Source organism: Hemicordylus capensis, chromosome 1, assembly GCF_027244095.1.
Source record: "Hemicordylus capensis ecotype Gifberg chromosome 1, rHemCap1.1.pri, whole genome shotgun sequence".
NCBI lineage: Eukaryota > Metazoa > Chordata > Lepidosauria > Squamata > Cordylidae > Hemicordylus > Hemicordylus capensis.
The window spans coordinates 353250019-353270161 of record NC_069657.1 but is presented as its reverse complement, the minus strand read 5'-3'; the positions used below and the strand labels follow the sequence as shown (position 1 = coordinate 353270161).

General features: G+C 44.0%; 1 protein-coding gene across 6 annotated transcripts in view; it reads left to right on the top strand.

Annotated features, from left to right (window-relative positions):
* The first annotated feature begins 8617 nt into the window (after nt 1-8617).
* Nucleotides 8618-20143, top strand: part of NHSL1 (NHS like 1) — a 228783-nt gene continuing 217257 nt past the window's right edge. For 2 of the 6 annotated variants that reach the window (XM_053289211.1, XM_053289189.1), the window contains exon 1: nt 8633-9912. In XM_053289211.1, the coding sequence (XP_053145186.1) occupies nt 9537-9912 (376 nt within the window). In that variant the 5' untranslated portion in view covers nt 8633-9536. Of the gene's footprint in view, nt 9913-20143 lie in introns of all 6 variants that reach the window. The other 4 variants (XM_053289294.1, XM_053289284.1, XM_053289204.1 and 1 more) reach the window with 4 other exon arrangements.

Genomic DNA, 20143 nt, shown 5'->3' with positions numbered 1-20143 from the left:
CTTTATCAGTTTTGGACTCTGGTTTACCAGATGCTCACAGTAGCATGGCTCAAATCCCACCATCACCTCAAATTCTACCATCGCCATCAAATCCCATGACTCAAATCCCACCATCCTCCACCCCGGGAGAACCTAGTCTTCCCTAGAAACAATGGCAGTCTTATTTCTGCCATTACCTAATCACTATAAAGTTGTGCCGTCAAGTCAGTATTGACTCCTGTTGACCACAGAGCCATGTGGTTTTCATTGGTATAATACAGGAGTGGTAAACCCCTCCTGACTCCTGCCAGTTCCATGCACATCCCTACTCCTCTTCTCACATCATTTCCTAGGTCTGCATTTTAATAGAGACATGAGGCAAGGGAATAAGTTGTAGCATTTCTACTGACCAAAGCACAGACAAAGAGCACAAACAGAGCACAGAAAGATGGAAGGATCCCTACATGAGAAGGAAAGATGTCTCCCTCTCTGTAACTGTTCACCGTACTGCTGCATCTCCTCTGACGTACTGATACAGCTCCCCATTGCCAAAGAATAAAACTATCTACTGAACAAATAGGCAATGACATATTACTGTGCCATCTGTGCAGCTAATTCCTTCAGTTAGTCAGACCAACTCCAGGCACTACACAACACTATCACATGCTAAGTCCAATGTTAACTCTCAGAATGCAAATTTATGAAAGAATCCACAACACTGTCATACAGAAACAAGCCCCTTCCCAAGTAAAGCAGTTGTGTCGTCGAGTCAGTGTCGACTCTTGGCAACCACAGAGCCATGTGGTTTTCTTTTGGTAGAATACAGGAGGGGTTTACCACTGCCATCTCCTGTGTAGTATGAGATGATGCCTTTCAGCATCTTCCTATATCACTGCTGCCCAATACAGATGTTTCCCATAGTCTGGGAAACATATCAGCGGGGATTCAAACCAGCAACCTCTTGCTCCCTAGGCAAGTTACTTCCCCTCACTATACAGACCCCTGATTTTACTCCAGCAAAGCAGAAGGCCATATTGCTTCACTGTCTGAGCCCTGAAGGCCAGAGGGGGAATATGGCATAGCCATTGCTAATCCTATGTGTGGCAGCTCTTGTGAGAGTTCGCGAATGAGCTGCCTGGTGGAGAGGAAAGTGGCAGCGGTGGACAGGTGGGCGAGGCGGGAAACTGGCAGCGGGGAAGGAATGGAGGCGGTCAGGGAGAAAATGGCAGTGGAGGATGGGCAGTGGATGGTGAGAAAATGATGGCAGGCGAGCAGTGGCTGTGGGCGGAGAAAGCAACGGCAGGTGGGCAGGGAAGAAAACAGCGGCTTGCAGGGGAAACTAGAAGTGCAGGTGCTCTGCACCCAGCCCAGCTAGTATATAATTATTTCCCTTTCCTACCAACTTGAAAGGGATGCCAACCCTTATGAAACTGCTCTTCAAGCCTTAGAAGATCATTTCAACCCTACTTTTAATGTTATTGCTGAATGTTACAAGTTCTGTTCTGGATCCCAACTGCCTGGTGAATCTATCAGTTAATATGTCACAGCATTGTGTGCCTCAAGTGTAACCTGTGAGTTTGCCAACTTGACTGATTAAATGATCAGGGATCAGATTGTTATTAAAACAAACTGCTTCAGACTGCATGAAAAACTGCTACTGGAGTGGAAACTTAACTTGGAAAAAGTTATGGAAATGACTAGGAAGGTGGAAAATACCGTCCACTATGCCAAATCACTCTCTTTGGTACCACAAAACCAACTTCCTGAAATCCAGGTTGTTCAGTCTAAATCCTTTCAAACCCAATCTACTGGGTTTGAAATCTACCTTGCTTCTGTATGATCCCCATCGCACACTGAGGTCATCTGGAGAGGTTCGTCTCCAATTAGCACCAGTACATCTGGTGGTGACTCGGAGCTGGGCCTTCTCTGTAGCTGCTCCTGGTCTATGGAGTGCACTCCTGGCAGATATCCACAGTTTGGGCTTGCTGTTGGCCTTTAAGAGAGCCCTAAAGACTTACTTGTTAGGCCTGTTCTTCCAAGGTTTTTAAATTGTTTTAAAGTATTTTAATTGGTTTTAAATTGTGTTAAAATTGTTTTTATATGGTTTTAAGTAGTGTGTTTTAAATGATGTTTGTTTATGTGTTTTTTGAACTGGTTGTACACCGCCCAGAGCCTCTGGATCAGGCGGTTTATAAATGCAATAAATAATAATAATAATACTAAAAAAAATAATATGGCAATACCCCAGAAAATGGCTGCACAAGAAAGGAAGAGCTACCAATGCTAGCGATGTGGAGACTCTGCCCACAAAGCCGATTTTGCTCACTGTCCTGCATAGGTCACTTGCAACAGGTGCAAGGAAAGGGCATAGTTTGCTAGGATTTGCAAGTCTTCTGTCCACTATATGATAAGGATTAAACAGTTGAACCACTTCCTGACAGTGTTTTAAGTGTGACAGAATCAGAACCTGCTTCTCCACATTGTCAAGTTCAGCTTAATGGCCATGAAGTGCAGATGCTGGCTGATTCTGGTTCTCTGTACACTTATCATTTCCCACCTGCTTAACAAGAAACTCCTTATTGCAACAGATCTGCACCTGCAGCCTTCAGATATCCACCCATGGGGATATGGAGATTCCTCTATTGCCATAAATTGATACTTCTCTGCTGTCCTGGAATACAAAGGATGTATTGCAGAAGGGAAAGTGTACGTATTACAAAAAGGAGTCTCAGTATTGGGGTGGAAACATCAGAAGGTTCTACGGTTAAACCCAAATAGCATGGATTACAAATCCATATTACAGATGATGGAGAATTACAGATGACAGAGAATCATCTATTTATTATAGATGATGGAGAATCCATCATCATATTACAGATAATGGAGAATTACATTATTATATTACAGATGATGGAGAATCCCTGTGCTGATTGATTGCTGATTTCTTGTACATTTTTGCTGATATTTCTAACACTGCCATACATTTCAAACACAAAATTCAGATGAAAGAAAATGTAATATCTGTACAACACAAAGTGAGGAATGTATCCATAGCATTGCACCAACCACTTAAAGAGGAGCTTTTAAAACTATGCTGACATCATAGAGCCTGTTGATTCATCAAATTGGGTCTCTCCCATTGTTCTTGTACAAAAATAAAACAGTACATTTTGAATGTATGTAGACTTGAGAGATGTGAACGCCAACATGGTGGTGGATTGTCATCCATTACCCAACATAAATGAAATGCTGTTTACTTTGAGAGAGGCCTCAGTGTTCACAGCTTTGGACTGGTCTTCAGCATCATATTGTCAAATTCCTCTGCTCAAAAGTTCTCGACAACGAGGGATGTGCCCGAAACGCGATTAGGCATCTGAATTGCAGGCACACCCCTTTAAAACTGAGGGCTTACACATAGCCTCTTTAACATGGAGGGGAGCAGGTCCATACCTGCTCCTCCTCAGATTGCCACCATTGCCGTAATCCCGGCGGTCTCCCCAGCTTTGCCTGCATGTCATTGGGTCATCTCCCAGCTGCTCCTGCGTGATACTGGCATGCAGGGGCAGCTGGGAGACTCCCTGCTGGCATGTGGGCATAGCTGGGGAGTGCTGGGATTATGGCAATGGCGGTGAAAGGAGGAGTAAGTATGGACCTGCTCCCCTCTGTGTTAAAGTGGCTGTGTAAGCCCTCTGGTTTTGGTGGCCAGGTATGGATAAACACACTGCAAATGTAATCAGGCACTATATGGCTTGTGCTGTATGTGACAAATTGGAGAAGACTTTTACCACCCCCTTGATCCAGTATAGTATCCAAATGGTCCCTGGGAAAAGGTTGCTCTGGATATAATGGGGCCTTTTGATAACCAACCAACAAAATAAAGATTTGGTATAGTGATGGTCAGGGGTGTAATAGAGGGGGGACATGCAGGGATGAAGCACCGGTACTTTTTGGCTTCTCTGGCTATTGAAGTGGGCATGGCCTAATGGAGAGCACCTGCACTTTTGAATTTGCAACTACATCACTGGTGATGGTGGATTACTATTCCAGGTGGCCAGAAGTTTCATTTGTTGACAACATTACTACAAACAAGGTGATCCAGTTAATGGCTGCAGTTTTTGCAAGAGAAGATCCTCCTAAAGAACTAAAGAGCCATAAACCTTGGAGAAGCCTAACCAAGACAGGGCTAAGAGAGACTCCTGCCTGCAACCTTGGAGAAGCCACTGCCATGTAGACAATACTGAGCTAGGTGGACCAATGGTCTGACTTGGTAGAAGGCAGCTTCCTGTGTTCCTAACTAGTAACCAATAGTGGGACACAGCTTACTTCATTTGAAATGGAGCAATATTTGCATAACCATGGGATAAAGCACAAGACTATTTCCTTGCACCATCCTTGAGGGAATGGCTTAGTGGAAAGAATGAACAGGTTAATGAAGGAAAGTTTACAACAACCCTGGAAAAAGGCAATCTGTGAAACTGTGAGGCTCTCCTGCAGGGCTTGTGTGGGGATAGCGGGCATGATGTGAGAATAGCCTCTCTATTTGCTTATTACTGCTCCTCATTCCACTACAGGAAAATCACCATTTGAACTGCTGAGAGGATGCAAAGCTACCACCAAACTTACCCAACAGCAACTGATAGGGCTTTTCATGCCATCTCTCACTCTGAGGATGCAGAGATTCATGATTGGGTAAGGGAGAAGCAACAAAAATACACATTGTATGTGGATCAGAAACCAGGTGTGAAACAGTAAACATTTCAGGCAGCTGTCTTATAAAGTGAGAATGGGATGTTCCAGATATTCTGGGCGGGAGGGGGGAATAATCAAAATCAGAGGATATTCTGTCATATTGGAGGATAGAAAGAAATTGAACAGTTCAAGACTTTCAAGCATGAGTACTATGAGACAAGTGGGAAGGAAGTCTGATCTTAAGAGATGAACTGGAGAGAAATTTGATCTTGCCTCAAGTTTTGACTTTACAGATGAGGCTGATGAAAGTGACCAACAATTCTCAGTACCAGAAGAAAAATCACAAACAGCTGCTGTGCCAGAGAACCCAAGAATTAGGAGAAGTGTGTGCAACAGGAGATCACCTAAAAGACTCCAAGACTTTGTCACTGAATTTTAAATCAATTCAATTCTGGCTTTATAAAGGGAAGGGATATGTTGTATTATATCGAATAATATTTTATGTTTTGTCACTGAGAAGTTTGTCCCAGTGGGGATCCTGTAGAGAGTGGATGGGTGGAGTCAGAAAGAAAGGGGAGAGAAAGGAGTAGAAACTGGAGAAGTTCTGAATAAAACCCTAGTTAAATCTACCTAAGATTACTTTGTGTTTATGAAGGAAGCAGTTATAAAACAGGACTCCTCCTTGCTGCCCTTGCTGGTGAACCTTAGTTGAAAAACCCACCCTTGCATCAATAGAGAGGGGTAGAGGAGATCAGCATTGCTATGCACCCCCTCCATCCTTCTCAATTGCAGGGGTAAGTTTCAAACTGCAGATTTGGTGGCGAAGGAGGAAGAAGCAAGCTTCCTTTGCATTACCCTCGCTGAAGAATCTGAAGTTTAAAATCCATCTCGGCATCCATGGTAAGAATGAAGGGGGTGCATGAGAGACCCAGTGCTGCCATGGATGGATTTTAAACATTAGGTCTGGCAGTGAGGAAGGATGGAATTCCCTTCTTGCTGCTGAACCTGTAGTTTAAAAGCCATCCTTGCAGGGGAAGGAGCAGCAGGCACCTTAGCAGAACTTAGGTGGGCTGAGATGCCTGCATGCACTGTTTATGGAAGGCTTTGAGGCAGGTGAGAGACCAGGTTTGAACAGGAAGGGAATTCTGTAATCTGGAGGGCAATTACTGAGAAAGTAGTGTCCCATGTACATAAGAAATGCCTTCAGTTGGAGTCAGCATGAGGGGTAGAATCCCTCCAAGAAGATCCTGTTGAGAGCAGGTAGTTCTTCAGACACCTGAGACCTAAATCATTTAGAGACTGATTAAAGGTCAAAACAAGCACCTTAGAATTGTAGAGTTGGAAGCTTCCTTGCAGGTCTTGTAGTCCAACCTGCTGCTTACCTCTGAATTGAACCCATAATCTGGTCAGTATTTTTCTTTCAGAATTGGGATAATATAGTCCACATGAACCCCACATGAAATAGATCTGCAGTCATATTCTGTGTTAGCTGCGGCATATCAAGGGCAGCTTCAAGCAAAGGTGTAAGATCACAGCTGGCACTGAAGCCAAATCTGAGCAAAGGCATTCCTGACCACAGTCACCACCTGACATTCCAGGAACCACAGAAGGTCCAGGAGAATGCCACTTGCAGCTCTGAAACATTTTAGTTTTGTTGTCCAGTGAGTTACTAGAGTTTAAATAGTATGGAGATAATTGGTAGGGTGGTGTATGTGTGACATCATGAATACATTTCTGTACATGTAGGGTACAGGTTTATTCATGCAGTAAACATTACATGCTGATGTTGCAAGAAAAATGCTTCTATGCAGAATGTAGTGCGTTATATTACATGAATTGTTTTTAGTAGTAAAGGTATAGTGTGCCGTTGAGTAGCTGTCAACTCCTGGTGACCACAGAGCCCTGTGGTTGTCTTTGGTAGATTACAGGAGGTTTACCATTGCTTCCTCCCATGCAGTATGAGATGATGCCTTTCAGCACCTCTCTATGTTGCTGCTGCCTGATATAGGTGATTCCCATAGTCTGGGAAACACACCAGTAGAGGTCTAAATGTTTCTTACACTGTAGCCAATTGATATGGTGTGTGTGTGTGTGTGTGTGTGTGTGTGTGTGTGTGTGTGTATGTAATTTAAGGCATTTCATATGTCCACACTATAGCAATAAACATATTAGCATTGATTTTCTTTTTGCAAAGAAAGGCAAGGAAGTCATAGAAAGGAAGAGCCTACTGGCAAGAAGAGATCCCATCCTCATGACTCTTTCAGCAATCGCTGATCTCTGACCCATATTGAAAAAGGTAGGCAAAAAAGGAGCCAGTTCCCAAAATTCTGTGGGAATTCTGTGGACTCTTCTGCATCTATGTGGAGTCCTTGAATGGATCACAGAGTCACAAAAGGAGATAGTACATCTTGTGCTGCTGTTATAAAATATGCATGAATGTCTATTGTGGCATTTCAATTTACAGGTGGAAAAAAAAGTGGATCATGGATGGCTGGATTCTGCCTTAGGGTAAGGCTGACACTTGAGGCTCACACTGGCATTTTACCTTGGCCTGAGAGGGCTGATGTTTAGGAGCCAGAAGAACATTTGTTCGAATGGCCATTTCAGCCCAGCTGAAAGGAATGGCTAACATTTGTGAGGGAATCGTGAAGTGTATCCTGTGGTGGTACTGATCTTTAAAACACTATATACCTAAAGCTATATAGTAGTCTGGTGGCTACTCAGGGATAGGCCTTCTCTGTTGCTGCCCTGAGACTTGGAACACACTTCCTGCTGAAATAAGAGCATCCCCATCTCTTACAACTTTTAAAAGGGCAGTCAAGACACATTTGTTCACCCAGGCTTTTAATTAGATATTGTTTTAATTGTGTTTTTAATAGTTTTAACATTTTAAATTGTAATTGTTGTAATATTTTAATCTTTTTATCTGTTTTTATTATTTTGTTGTAAACCACCCAGAAATTTGCGTTTTGGGCAGTATATACATGTTTTAAATAAATAAATAAAATAATAAATAAAGATACCTTACGACAATTTTCAGTATCTTACAATTTTCTCTTCCTAAAATAGCCCTAAAGGACCAGAGATTATATAAGAGTTCCTGCTTAAAGTTTATCCCTTCTGAAAGATGGCCAGTTACAAGGCACAAGAAGTCCTCAAAAGTTTCCTTGTAGACAGAGGCACTCTTATCCCTGGACTTCAGGGCCAAAGTCCAGGGCCTCTACAGCCCCTGGGGACCCCAAATCCTTTTTAGTTTGTCCTGGGTGGGGTGGTCACCCAGTGGAGCATGATGATGCTTAATTTGCAGGAGAAGGGGGTCCCTCCAAAGGGCTTTAGCAGGGATGTGCACAGAACAGGGTGGGTGTGGCTCGAAGGGGTGGGGGGTAGGACTTTAAGGGCGGGAGAGAGTGCGCTTACCCCTCCCCCACTTCCCCCTGCCAGTGCTGGAGTTTTGTAAAATCACTTAGGGTGGCAGCATACCTTCCTGCTGCTCCTTCTTCAGTCAGAAGTGGCCAGAAGTACAGGGTGTGCATGCACACCCGGGACATGTGCACAAGTTGTGCATGCGCACGCTCATGTCACAAATGTCAGGGCAAGCGTGTGATTACAGTGTGTGTGCACACACCCCCAGTACTTCCAGCCACTTCCGGCTGAAAAAGAAGAAGGGGCAGCAGGGAGGTATACCACCGCCCCAAGGGATTTTACAAAACTCCAGTGTCGGCAGAGAAAAGCGGTGGGGGTGTGTGTGTAAGTGCACCCTCCCCCTCCCTCAAAGTCCCACCCCCGCTGAACGTTCGAACCAGCCAGTATTCGACTTCGAATCTGTTTAGAGGCAGTGAAAGGGCCTCTCAACAAGTTCTTGCACATCCCTAGCCTTTAGGTGCCGGCTCCAAAATTACCTAGGCACATCTCTGCTCTTAGAACTGGTTCTCTAGAGAAGCCCACCAGTCCATTCCTTAGAAGGCAGCTGCGATCTGGACAATGGGATTTGTTTATGTGGTGAATTATAGGAGCAGGGAACTAGTAAGCAACTTCAGCATCGTCCCTTGGAACCGGTGACAGACATATTCGCTAACACCAAGCGGCAGAGTGAGTTATGGCAAGGCAGAAGGGCATTTCCACCTTAGGCTTGCAGGCACTGGGAGGCAGGGAGTAACTCAGGCAGCAGCTCCAGTTTAGAGAGCCACAGGTAGGCGGCGGCCTTTCTTTTCTTTAAAAAACAAAACAAGAAACTCTTCCCCCAGGTTTCTGTTGTTGAGGCGAGTTTTTGTTCGCTTTCCGGGTTCGGCGTACGGCGGTTTCAGAAGAGCGAGAGAGCAGAGAGCTCCCGGTGGCTGCTGCGCGAGAGAGGAGTCGGTTTCCCCAGCCTTTCCCTTCGGCGGCGTGCCTGGAGGAAAGACACTTCCAAGCCCCCTCCCACACTTCCTCCGCTGCTCCGCTCCACTTCGCGAGACACTCGGCTGACTCCCTTTCCTGTTTCTCGACTTCAGCAAGCCCAGCGGCAGCAGCAGCAGCAGCAGCGGGGGTCTGGGGTTTTCTCTCACGCCGCCGGCCACAGGAGAGCTGTTGCCTCCCCGCGTCTCTTTCTGGGCTGCTCTTCCTGAGGCGGCCCGCCGCCGGGCAAGCAGTCCCCTGCTGCTCGGCGCAATGTACCTGTGGCGCCTCCCCCTTGGCCCCCTGGCCCGCGGGACTTACAGCTGCAGCTCACACACGTGAGCCCTCCTCAGCTTCTCTGCGCCTTTCCTCTTGGGCTTGCCAACTACATCTTGTTTTATTTTAAAGTGAAGAGACAATTTGGCCTTTTCCCCCTTTAGGGAGCAGCGGAGAAGAAAAAAGAAAACTTTTTTAATTTTTTAAATTTTTTTTGGATGCAGTTTACGTCTCCACAGGAAAGCGTACAAGCGCCTCGAGAAAAGCCCGAGATGCCTTTTCCTCTGCGGACGGTGGCGCCCCTCAAGCTGTGCCGCCTGGAAGAGGAGGATGTGGCCGTTCCCAGGGACAAAGAAGGGCCAGCCGGCCGAAGCAGCGCTGGGCTCCTCTTCGGCTCTTTGGAGGAGGTCTGCTCGCACTCGCTAGTCTCTCTCCTCTGGCAGCTCTCCGACCTCTCTCGCTGCGCCAGCGACGTCTTCGGCGGCATCCAGAACCAAGCGGACAGCCTAGGACGCCGCAGCGCCCAGCTCCAGCGCCGCCTGGACTCGCTCAAGGCTCTCGCCGCCCGCCTAGATCACCGTAAAGTCAAAATCCGTGAGTCTCGAGCTCGCTCTCCCGCGTAAAAAAATTGGCGGGCTGGATTGGTTGGCTGCTTCGGATGCCGACTAGGGCGCTTTGGTTTGATCCATTTTTTCCTAGCTTTCCTTTAGCCCATCGGTGGCCCTGAGTGCGTTTATGAGACTTTTATCGGAGCTGCAGGGTAGCAACTTTGTGGGTGTTATCAAGGGAGGCAAACACCTTGCGATTATCATCCCTTGTAATAAACTGCGGAAATAAGACCCTCACTCCCACTTTCAAACAAAGGTGTGGCAACTTCTTTCCACCCAACGCTGGGGTCTAGCTGGGCGACAGTCTTTACCCCAGTCTGACCTCTAAGGGGGTTGTAAGAGAGTCGGGCGGTTCTTGCAAGCTGTGCAAGCTCCACGGGTTTGGTCACATAGCTGAACTGCTGCTGTGCCTCTCCCACACAGGGGATCCTAAGGCAAAAAATGTTAAAGTGAAGTGGTGTTTTCTGTAGATGGGTGTTGGCCAAATGTTCTGAAAGTAGGAGGTCCCTTCATTCGCATGAGTGGAATTAGGGACTCTTCACATGTTACGCAGTGGCTCCCCAGAAAGCATGTGTGCTCTGTTTTGTGTGCATGCAATGAAATACGGTTTATGTGCTCATCAGACATGAATGTCTACTTGGGCATTGCGTGCTTGAGTTGCTTTTTGTGTATAAGTAGGTGAAGCAGCCTTGAAATGTTCTCAAATTGGAAACATTCTCTTGAAACAAAGAAAATCTTGCCATCATGGGTGGTGTGTATGTTTAGATTAAAAGGGAATGAAACACTGACAATTCAAGTTCAAAATTCCTTTGTATTGCTCATTGTGAATGTCGTTTTACTAATCCTTTCAGCAGCAGATGTGGCCTGTCTGACTTGGACAATTCCGAGGAAGTTTCTTTTAGCAATGTTATTTGGATAGTGACTCCCTCAGGGACCCATTGACTAATCAAAGCTGGAGCACACCCTTTTAAAAATTGTTTTGAAGAGTCCTGTAAATAGGTTTGCAAAAATGGCTTTTTTCATCCTCTCCAGTTAAAAATGTTGATTTGATGTTTTCTCTTAAATTTGGTGAGACCTTAACACACATTGGGTGTAACCCAGACCTAGGATTAACCTAGGGGCTATTCTGACAATCAGCAAAAACCAGGCTAGCCTCCGCTAGCCCGATTTTTGCTGATTGTCAGAACCACCGGGCTCGCAGCTGAGCCCGGTGGTTCTGGAGCGTCTAACCCGCTCCTGTAGCTCGCCCCTTAGCCTGGGTTTGCGGAGTGAGTGCTCTGCAAACCCCGGCTATCTGCTCGTGAGTAGCCTGCACCGTGGCTACTCATGAGTAGAACCCCCCCCACCAGGAGGCGAAAAGCCGTGTGGCCCCCAAGCTTACCAGCCCCCGCCGGCTCCATCTTGGAGCCAGCAATCGTGTGGGTGGCCGATCCGGCCGCCCAGGGAGAGCGGGCTTAGCCCACTCTTCCCGCTCACAGCCCCAAACCGGGTCTCATGGATCATGAGACCCAGTCCCTAGTCTCCATTGAAAACATTGGGACTTGGGCAAGTAAAAGCTCCCATTGATTTGTATCTGGTATGCATTAGATAATCTCTCACACTGGACCTTTTCACAAGCAAGTTTAAATTTGTTAGTTGTGATGGATATACAAGTGATGTCCACAGCATGAAGCACCACTTGCTAATTTTCAAGCATGAATTGTCCCTTTTGCTAAGCAGGGTGCACCCTGGTTGGATATGAATGGGAGACTACATGTATAAGCACTGTAAGATATTCCCTGAAATGGTGGGGTCGTTCTGGGAAGATCACCTGCTAGGGATGTGCATGGAACCAGTTCAGAGGCCTTTTATAGGCCTCTGAGCAGGTTTGAAGAATCGGCGGTTCCGCCAGTTCAACGGGTGTGTGTGTGTGTGTGTCTAACTTTAAGGGTGCACTCACCTCTCATGCCGCTTTCCCCCCGCTGGTGTCCGTTTTTGTCAAAGCCCATCAGGGCGGCAGTGTACCTCCCTGCCGCCCTGTTGCCCGCACTGTCCGGATATAACCAGAAGTATCTCATGCGCTGGTGTGTGCCCAACATACAGGCATGTGTGCACGATGTGCCTACACTGATGCACGCAGGTGCATTGGATGCTTCTGGTTATATCCAGGCAACGGGGCGGCAGGGAGCTATGCTGCAGCCCCAATGGGCTTTGACAAAAACGGATGCCAGTGTGGTGGTGGTGGGGAAGCAGTGGGAGGGATCAGTGCACCCTCACTCGCCCTTAGAGCAGCACCTCCACCACCTTCAAGCCTCCCCCGTGCGGTTCCGTGCACATCCCTATCATGCAGGTGCATGATAGGGCTGAGAGAGTTTAGAGAACCTTGAAGAAGCCACTGCCAGTCTGTGCAGACAATACTGAGCTAGATGGACCAATGGTCTGACTTGGTATATGACAGCTTCCTATGTTGCTGTGGTGTGAGAGATCATCTGGCTACAGTATTCTACGCTTTAGTAACATTCAAGCTTGATTCACTGCAGTGCATTATATATGGGGATTCCTATATGGCAGCTAGGTTGTTAATAGGGGCTCACTGCGGACATACTATTTCAGTTCTTAGCTTTTCACTGGCTTTCAGTTTAGTTTTGGGCACAGTTCTACTGGTTTTGACCTATAAAGCCATGAGTTTTCTGGGAAAGGGTGCTCCCATGTAAGCCTGCCAGCAAATTGGAAGCTGCAGCAGAGGGCCTCTTTGAGTTCCCTTGCCTTCTGAGGTTAACAGATGCCTTTTTGTGGTTGTGCCCTGGTTGTGGAATTGTCTCCCAAAACAGATTTGTCTGGTAGCATCGTTGTTATCTTTTAGGCACCAAATCAAGTCTGTCCTGTTTGCCTGTGCTTTTAACACTAACTAATATTCGCTGTAATTGGTTCTTATCAGCATAGGCCCTTGTTGTTTGTTTGCTGCGTAACCTGTTTTTAATCTGCTGCTGTTAATATTGTTTTATACTGTTTTTAAATAGAGTTGAAGAAAAGTCACCTTGAAGAAAAGTGAGATCTTTCAAATAAATGACTTAAAATTGTTCTCTGGCTTAGTCTTTAAAAAAATCTGCTGGCCTTGTACAGGCTTCCCTTGAGAGGGAGTTCCATAATTGGGCCTGCCACTGAGGACATTTCATGCTGTACCCTTCCTGATCTTATCCTTGAAAAGATGGCAACTCTAGTCAGATGTTTGTGGTCCATTTTTAAGATATTTTATTTCTTAAATGGAAAAACAGTGTTAGCACTTTGTAATATGTTGCATTTTATCAACGCAGACATATTAATTGCTTTGCCTTCTGTCCTTCATACTTCTGCCCTTTTACATCCCTCATCCTGTAAGTTCACATGTCATTCACACTCCACAATTCTACATTATGTGTATAGGTTGTTCTGAGTTCCAAAACTAGAAAACAGTTCCTCTTTTGCATGTTGCATGGAACTTGTACTGAAAGAGAAGGCTCCTGTGGAAATACTCTACAAATAACATGGCTTCGCATCTATATCATGCATTTTAAATGTTTGAGCTTTAACTTTGTATTGTCTATTCAGGGTACATGCAAACCATGCCAAACAAGCCACACTTCTTTTGTGATATCAAAGCCCTTGTCATCCAAAGTTCAGAGGCAGATCATTACATGGTTTTCTCACTGTAGCCTCATTCCAGAAATGCTGTTAGCTCCTGTGTACCGAGTAGTGTGGAATTTCCTGCTGGCTTCATGTAATGAAAACTTTAGTGTGTGTGTGTGTGTGTGTGTGTGCTTTCTCCCCTTCCCCCCTTTTCAGTTTTGCGGTTATCCCACTCAGTGAAAAGCAAAGCTATTCTGTGTGTGGCGGGGGGGGGGAGGGAGAGAGAGAGAGAAGGAAGGATAGTGAGCTTGGAAGAGTAGAGGAGCTTGTTTGTCAGCATTTCTGACAGGTATCGGTTTTCAGCTTTAATTTGGCACATTAACTTTAGAAGGATATTTGGTCTTGCTTAAGTGAGATATTGTGTCGCTCTTTTTGTATATATATGTGTCTTTGTCATTTATAATAGATTATTACAAGCCTTTTAAAATTAACAAATTAACAGAATAAAAATTTAATTTTTTACAATATTTTAAATCTGAAATATGATAAGTCTTAATTCACTCTGCACCTATCTCTTGGCAACCAATCTCTGTTCATTTTTGTCTAGTTGTCAGTTTGCTGCCCTTTCATATTTTTCAACCAGCATTAAATCTGTATATAATTCATCGTCAACATAAGTATTATTGTTGTCTTAGACTCATCTCAATTTTTTATTCAGATTACCTGTGTCCTGAGCAGCGTTTGCACTTATTGATGCATTCCATCTAGTCAGCTACCAGACTTGCTCATCATGAGAGAGGACCACACAATCGCCTAACCGTATTTGGATGAGTTAAAAACTTACCTGTAAAGGCTACCCTAAGTTCCAAGGCAAGAATACTAATTTTTCATGGAGTTCTGTTTATGGCTAGAATGAGAAGGCTCCCATGGAAGTATACACATGTGGCTATTTAGCATTTATATGACTTATTTCATGAATTTCAGCAATCCTTACAAAATACTCTGCAGTACAGTTCTGCTTTACTTTGTGATAGCCCTTTTCATATGCTTGTTCTGCACCCATGTGTGTTCACTGAACTTGCATAGGACAGAGGCAGTATTTTGGCTGTGGCCTCCAGCCATGTACATTTGGACATGTGCGGCATTTTTCCATATGTACACACTTCTCCATGTTGTCAGGAACCTTGCTTTTATACAGTTCCTGGCCCTGTGGGCAGGTGTATATGCAACGTAGGCACAATATAAATGTGCATACAAATGTGTATATGATGAGAGATGGAGCCTGCTGCCACATAGACACGTTTGTTAAATGCTGGAACATCTGAAAGGGATGAATGTGTATTAATGCACAATATTTTAAATGTGTTCTCTTAACTAATATCATAGATACAGCCATACTTCTTTTGTATTTTATTTCAAAACAGGAGTGGGAAGAGAGATCTGTAAATATATTGTACCTATTTATTCTAATCTACGCTAGCTTAACTTGAGTGGTGAAAGAGGCATAAATTATAGTACATGGTTCTTCAAGTTTCATACTTTCTACTGATGGCTTATAAATACTAGTGTATTGACAGTGTAGAACTGCAGTAATGACAAATCTTTTATGCTTATACAATTGATGTTCCTCTTTCACTGTTTGGTTTAACTTTTTCTCAGCATTTGACCACATTCACATGCCTGTTATGAACGTATGAATTTTTGTTAGAATACATTGGCCGTAACATTTATTACTGGTTCTTCTTAATCTTACATACCTTTGATGGTGTGGTTATAATGCTTTGGAAAGTGTATTCAAACCTTACTCTTGTTTGCCCTTTTGACTATTTAGAAAAATTCATGTAGACTTCTGTAACATTCTTACTAACTATATGTTCAAATTGCATTGGTTTTTCTCTTCCTCTGCGATTGTTATAGCATGTATTCAGTTTGCTGTTTAGAATTTGATTTGTACAGCTTATTTGTGCAAAATATGGATTAAGTGATGCTTCTCAAAGTCAGTTGACATATGATGCTGCAGTTGTGGCTAAAATAGTTTGGTTTCAGTTATAGATATAAATTAGAACGGGAGATTACTACTACTTCCATTTGATTTTCCAGATAGACACCTTTTCCTGTACAAGTTAGTTTCTAGGACGGCTCATTGTCAGTTTCAAAAAAGGGCTTTTGTATGTTGCCTTGGGAATAATGGAGCTGGAGAGAACTCTTTCCTAGAAGCTTCAAAAATTACACTGGATGGTCTTCATTAATGCTGTAATGTGAGGCAGTTTTTCTCAGACTAAGAATTTAGCTAAGTTGAGTCCAGTCCTTTTTTTAATTTTAAAATTTCTCTTAGAAAATACTTGAAAAGCACAGGGTGGTAATAAAAGCTTTAAAACTAAGTGTTCCCATCATATTTGAAGCCTAGAAAACAGTCATTCTACAGGATGCTGTGCAAAATGCTAGCCTTCCTTGTGTATTCAGTATATTCTAACCATAACTATGGTTCAAAAGCATTTTGGGGATATCTTAATTTTGTATGGAAAACCAAGGAAAGGTTATAGGGACTGTTCCTATTGGTAATAATTAAAAAAAAAAATAGAACCATGTTCTGTTAGGCTATACAGAGGAACTACTTTGTTGGAATCAACATTTCCTTTTTCATTCCTGATTCCTACAGTTGGATGACTGCTGCTCATATCTCCTCTGTAGCCACCCAGTGTTAGGAAGGAAATGCTTTGCAATGCAACCTGTGACAGTTTTTGTTTTGTTTGGAGTCAGCTGTTTCCGCAGGGAAGATCCCATCTGGCTCACTGCACCTCCTGTTGTAACAAAGAAAAATACTGTGATGGGGCTTTCCTGTGTATTAAATGCATTACAAAAAGAAGCACAGGAATGGAAAACGAATCTCCTCTTCTGTCCTGGTCATCCATAACCCCCTTCTTGTAGTGACTTTCTTGCAAAAAATACCCTCTCAGCCATTGCTAAGGTGGGGCTTTGTGGAATCTTCCACACAATAGGGCTAACCTAATAATGTATTTTTCCCCTACTGTATTCCTTGTTATTCCCCTAGGAAAACCCCTTTGAGTTTTGTCTTGCTGATTTTCCCTTTGGAACCTTACCATCTGTTGGCATGGTGGTTAAGAATGGGCTAGAAGCAGAACAGGGACAAATTAATAAGGGGTCATTGGAATTTTGCTAGACCATCTAAAGGAGGGCCTGATTTGATATTTAGAACTGAGCTTCAACATTTCTTTTCGTAAATCCTTTCCCTAGCACTAAGATCCTAGACTCCCTGCAGATGCCAGCCAGACTTTGCTGCTCTTACTGTAATCTGTATCTCTCCAACTCATTGCAAAATTACCTGGAGAGGGTTGAGCACAGTTCAAGTTACATGAAATGCTTTATTATACAACCTCCTTAGAAACAGCATTCCATGGACTTAACAAGCTTCTGTATACCCCCATTCTGTAATTATACAGAAGAATGCTTAGAAGCATTTTGGACATTGTTATGATTAGTCCAAGATTCCTTATTTGTTGAAATTCAGCCTATACCATTCAGGAACATTTACTAGAATGGAACGAAAGGTTGTATTCAGATAAAATCCTTTTCCCACAGGGAAACTAGGGCAAATCCTTGCTGCACTAAGGCAAACCACTTGAATATGAATAGATTAACACTTTGCACTGAAATGTGTTTGACTGAAATTTGAAAATGCTTTGTGATTATGCAGTCAGGAACAAATTTTTTTTTAAAAAAAGTTTTAAAATGCATCTTCCAGAACTTTTTGTCATCTTCAAATGAGCAGTTTAACTTCGAGTAGGTAGTTTGTGCAGCGAATGGCTTGATGTGCTTGTTCAAAAACAATCCTCATCCTTGTAGTCAACAATCAATTTTTGATAGATATTACAGTAATAGCTCCTTTTTCATTTTTATTAGTGTTTCCTACTCCCCCTCCCCCAATCTTGGAAGGCAGATGATGGTGGGCACAGTTTGCAGTGTCAGGTAGAACTTAACTGCATCTGTTTTCCCACATCCTAAACAGCAAATATAGTGTAAACAGAAAGAAAAGTAAGTGTGTGTGTGTGTGTGTGTGAGAAACTTGACAAACTCATGGAAAAGAGAGAAATTTCTCTCCCTGTTCTTTTGTATCATGCTTTATCATCATCAACTCTGAGAGGTAAGTTATATTGAGAAATAGAGACTGATCTGTAATTGCCCACTATGTTTCATAGCTGGTTGGGATTTGAAATGGACCTCCCTGGTCCAAGTCCAATATACTATCCACAATATCCTATGAAATCTTTCCATTGACTTGAGTATATAAAAATGATGGCTTTTTGAAAACAAAGTGTGTCTATCTTTCTGCTGGACTATGGTCAAAGATGGTGACCAAGAATTGTGCACAGGGAGAGCCTCTGCTCACACTGGTGGCATAGGGTGATTTTTTATTACCCTCTCCTTCCCTCTGATTGCCATTGATGCTTCCTGAAAATGTCCAAAAGGCCCTGCAACCCTCAGCGACATATTTTTGGAAGGTGTGGAGGGAAGTGAGGATTGGTGAAAATTGCCTCTGCCTGTTGTGTACAAGAAATGTTTTTTGTGCTCATGTGTCCTTAGTCTGAATGCCATCTATTTTTTATTTAATATAATCTGAATTGAGTGGATATCACTCTGCAGTGACATTAGTTCTCGTTTTATAAAAGGCTTTAAAAAAATAAATCTACATCCTCCTAATCATGCTTGCTTGGGAGTAGATCTTGTTGATTTTAGTTAGTTTTTTCTTCTAAGTAACTTTTGTTATGATTATAGACTTAAAGTTACATAAAATTTGCTTTGATATTTACTAAACCATTCCATTTGGCATAGTAGCTTTAGTACTGTTAATGGGAGAAAGAAAATTAAAAAAATATGTGCTGGAAACTCCTAGTAACAAGCACTATTAAGAGTCTTCTTGTTTTGTACTTATCTCAATGTTATCAAATATGTGTTCTTGGTTACTGTTGACTAATCATACCTACCTGCTAATTACAGCATTAATTAATGGGTGTAGTTAGGGAACAGATCTTACCTTTGGTTGTTGGCCACTTCTTACTTAGAATATTGGAGACGTTTTCCCTGCTGTACCTGCAAGTCAAGTGTAACAATTTGGATTAACTTTGAGTACATTTGCCATCTCCTACTTGAGAAGGGAGCCACCTAATGGTGCAGCGGGGAAGTAACTTGCCTAGTGAGCAAGAGGTTGCTGGTTCGAATCCCCACTGGTATGATTCCCAGACTATGGGAAACATCTGTATCGGGCAGCAGCGATATAGGAAGATGCTGAAAGGCATCATCTCATACTACACAGGAGATGGCAGTGGTAAATCCCTCCTGTATTCTACCAAAAGAAAACCACATGGTTCTGTGGTTGCCAGGAGTCGACACTGACTCGACAGCACAACAGCTTTACTTGGGAAGGGGCTTGTTTCTGTATGACAGTGTTGTGGATTCTTTCATAAATTTGCATTCTGAGAGTTAACATTGGACTTAGCATGATAGTGTTGTGTAGTGCCTGGAGTTGGTCTGACTAACTGAAGGAATTAGCTGCACAGATGGCACAGTAATATGTCATTGCCTATTTGTTCAGTAGATAGTTTTATTCTTTGGCAATGGGGAGCTGTATCAGTACGTCAGAGGAGATGCGTCAGTACGGTGAACAGTTACAGAGAGGGAGACATCTTTCCTTCCCATGTAGGAATCCTTCCATCTTTCTGTGCTCTGTTTGTGCTCTTTGTCTGTGCTTTGGTCAGTAGAAATGCTACAACTTATTTATTCCCTTGCCTCATATCTCCATTAAAATGCAGACCTAGGAAATGATGTGAGAAGGTGAATAGGGATGTGCATGGAACTGGTGGGGGCCAGTTCGAAGTAGGGGGATAACTTTAAGGGCAGGGGAGGGTGAACTTCACCCCTGCCGCATTCCCCCCTTGGCCACATCCCCATCCCCGGCGCTTGCTGGAAAACCAGTGTACCTTCCTGTCTACTCCTTGGACTGGAAGTAGCACCCAATGTGTATGCAATTGAGTGTGTGTGTGCGTGCATACGCCTGACATGCACACATGCTACTTCCAATAATTCCTGGTCTGAGGAGCGGACGGGGCAGCAGGGAGGTATGCTGCTGCCCTGCCGGACTGGTTTTCCAGTGAGCGCTGGACCGGTTTTCCAGTGAACCTCCCGCCCTTAAAGTTATCCCCCCACCTTTAAAGTTATCCCTCTACCTTTGAACTCTCCGAACCTCCTGGTGCTCAAACCTGTTCGAAGGCCTCTAAAAGGGTCTCCAAACAGGTTTATGCACATGCCTAAAGGGGAGTAACAGGTATTGTTTCCTCTCCCATTTCTCTTGTCTTTAAAGATTGGCTGTTATAAACCTACCGTATTTTTCAGACCATAAGACGCACCGGACCATTAGACGCACCCAGTATTAGGGGCCAAATTGGCCCAAACTACTGCCGCCCGCCTGCCCGCCCAGATTAGGGGCCGAATCGGCACAAGCTAACTGCCGCCGCTGCCCGCCCTCCCTCCCTCCCAGCTGCCCAGTCCTAACCTAAGCCCGATCAGGGACCCATACTGGTAACTGGAGAAGGAGAGAGGAGCTCGCAAGCAGAGCT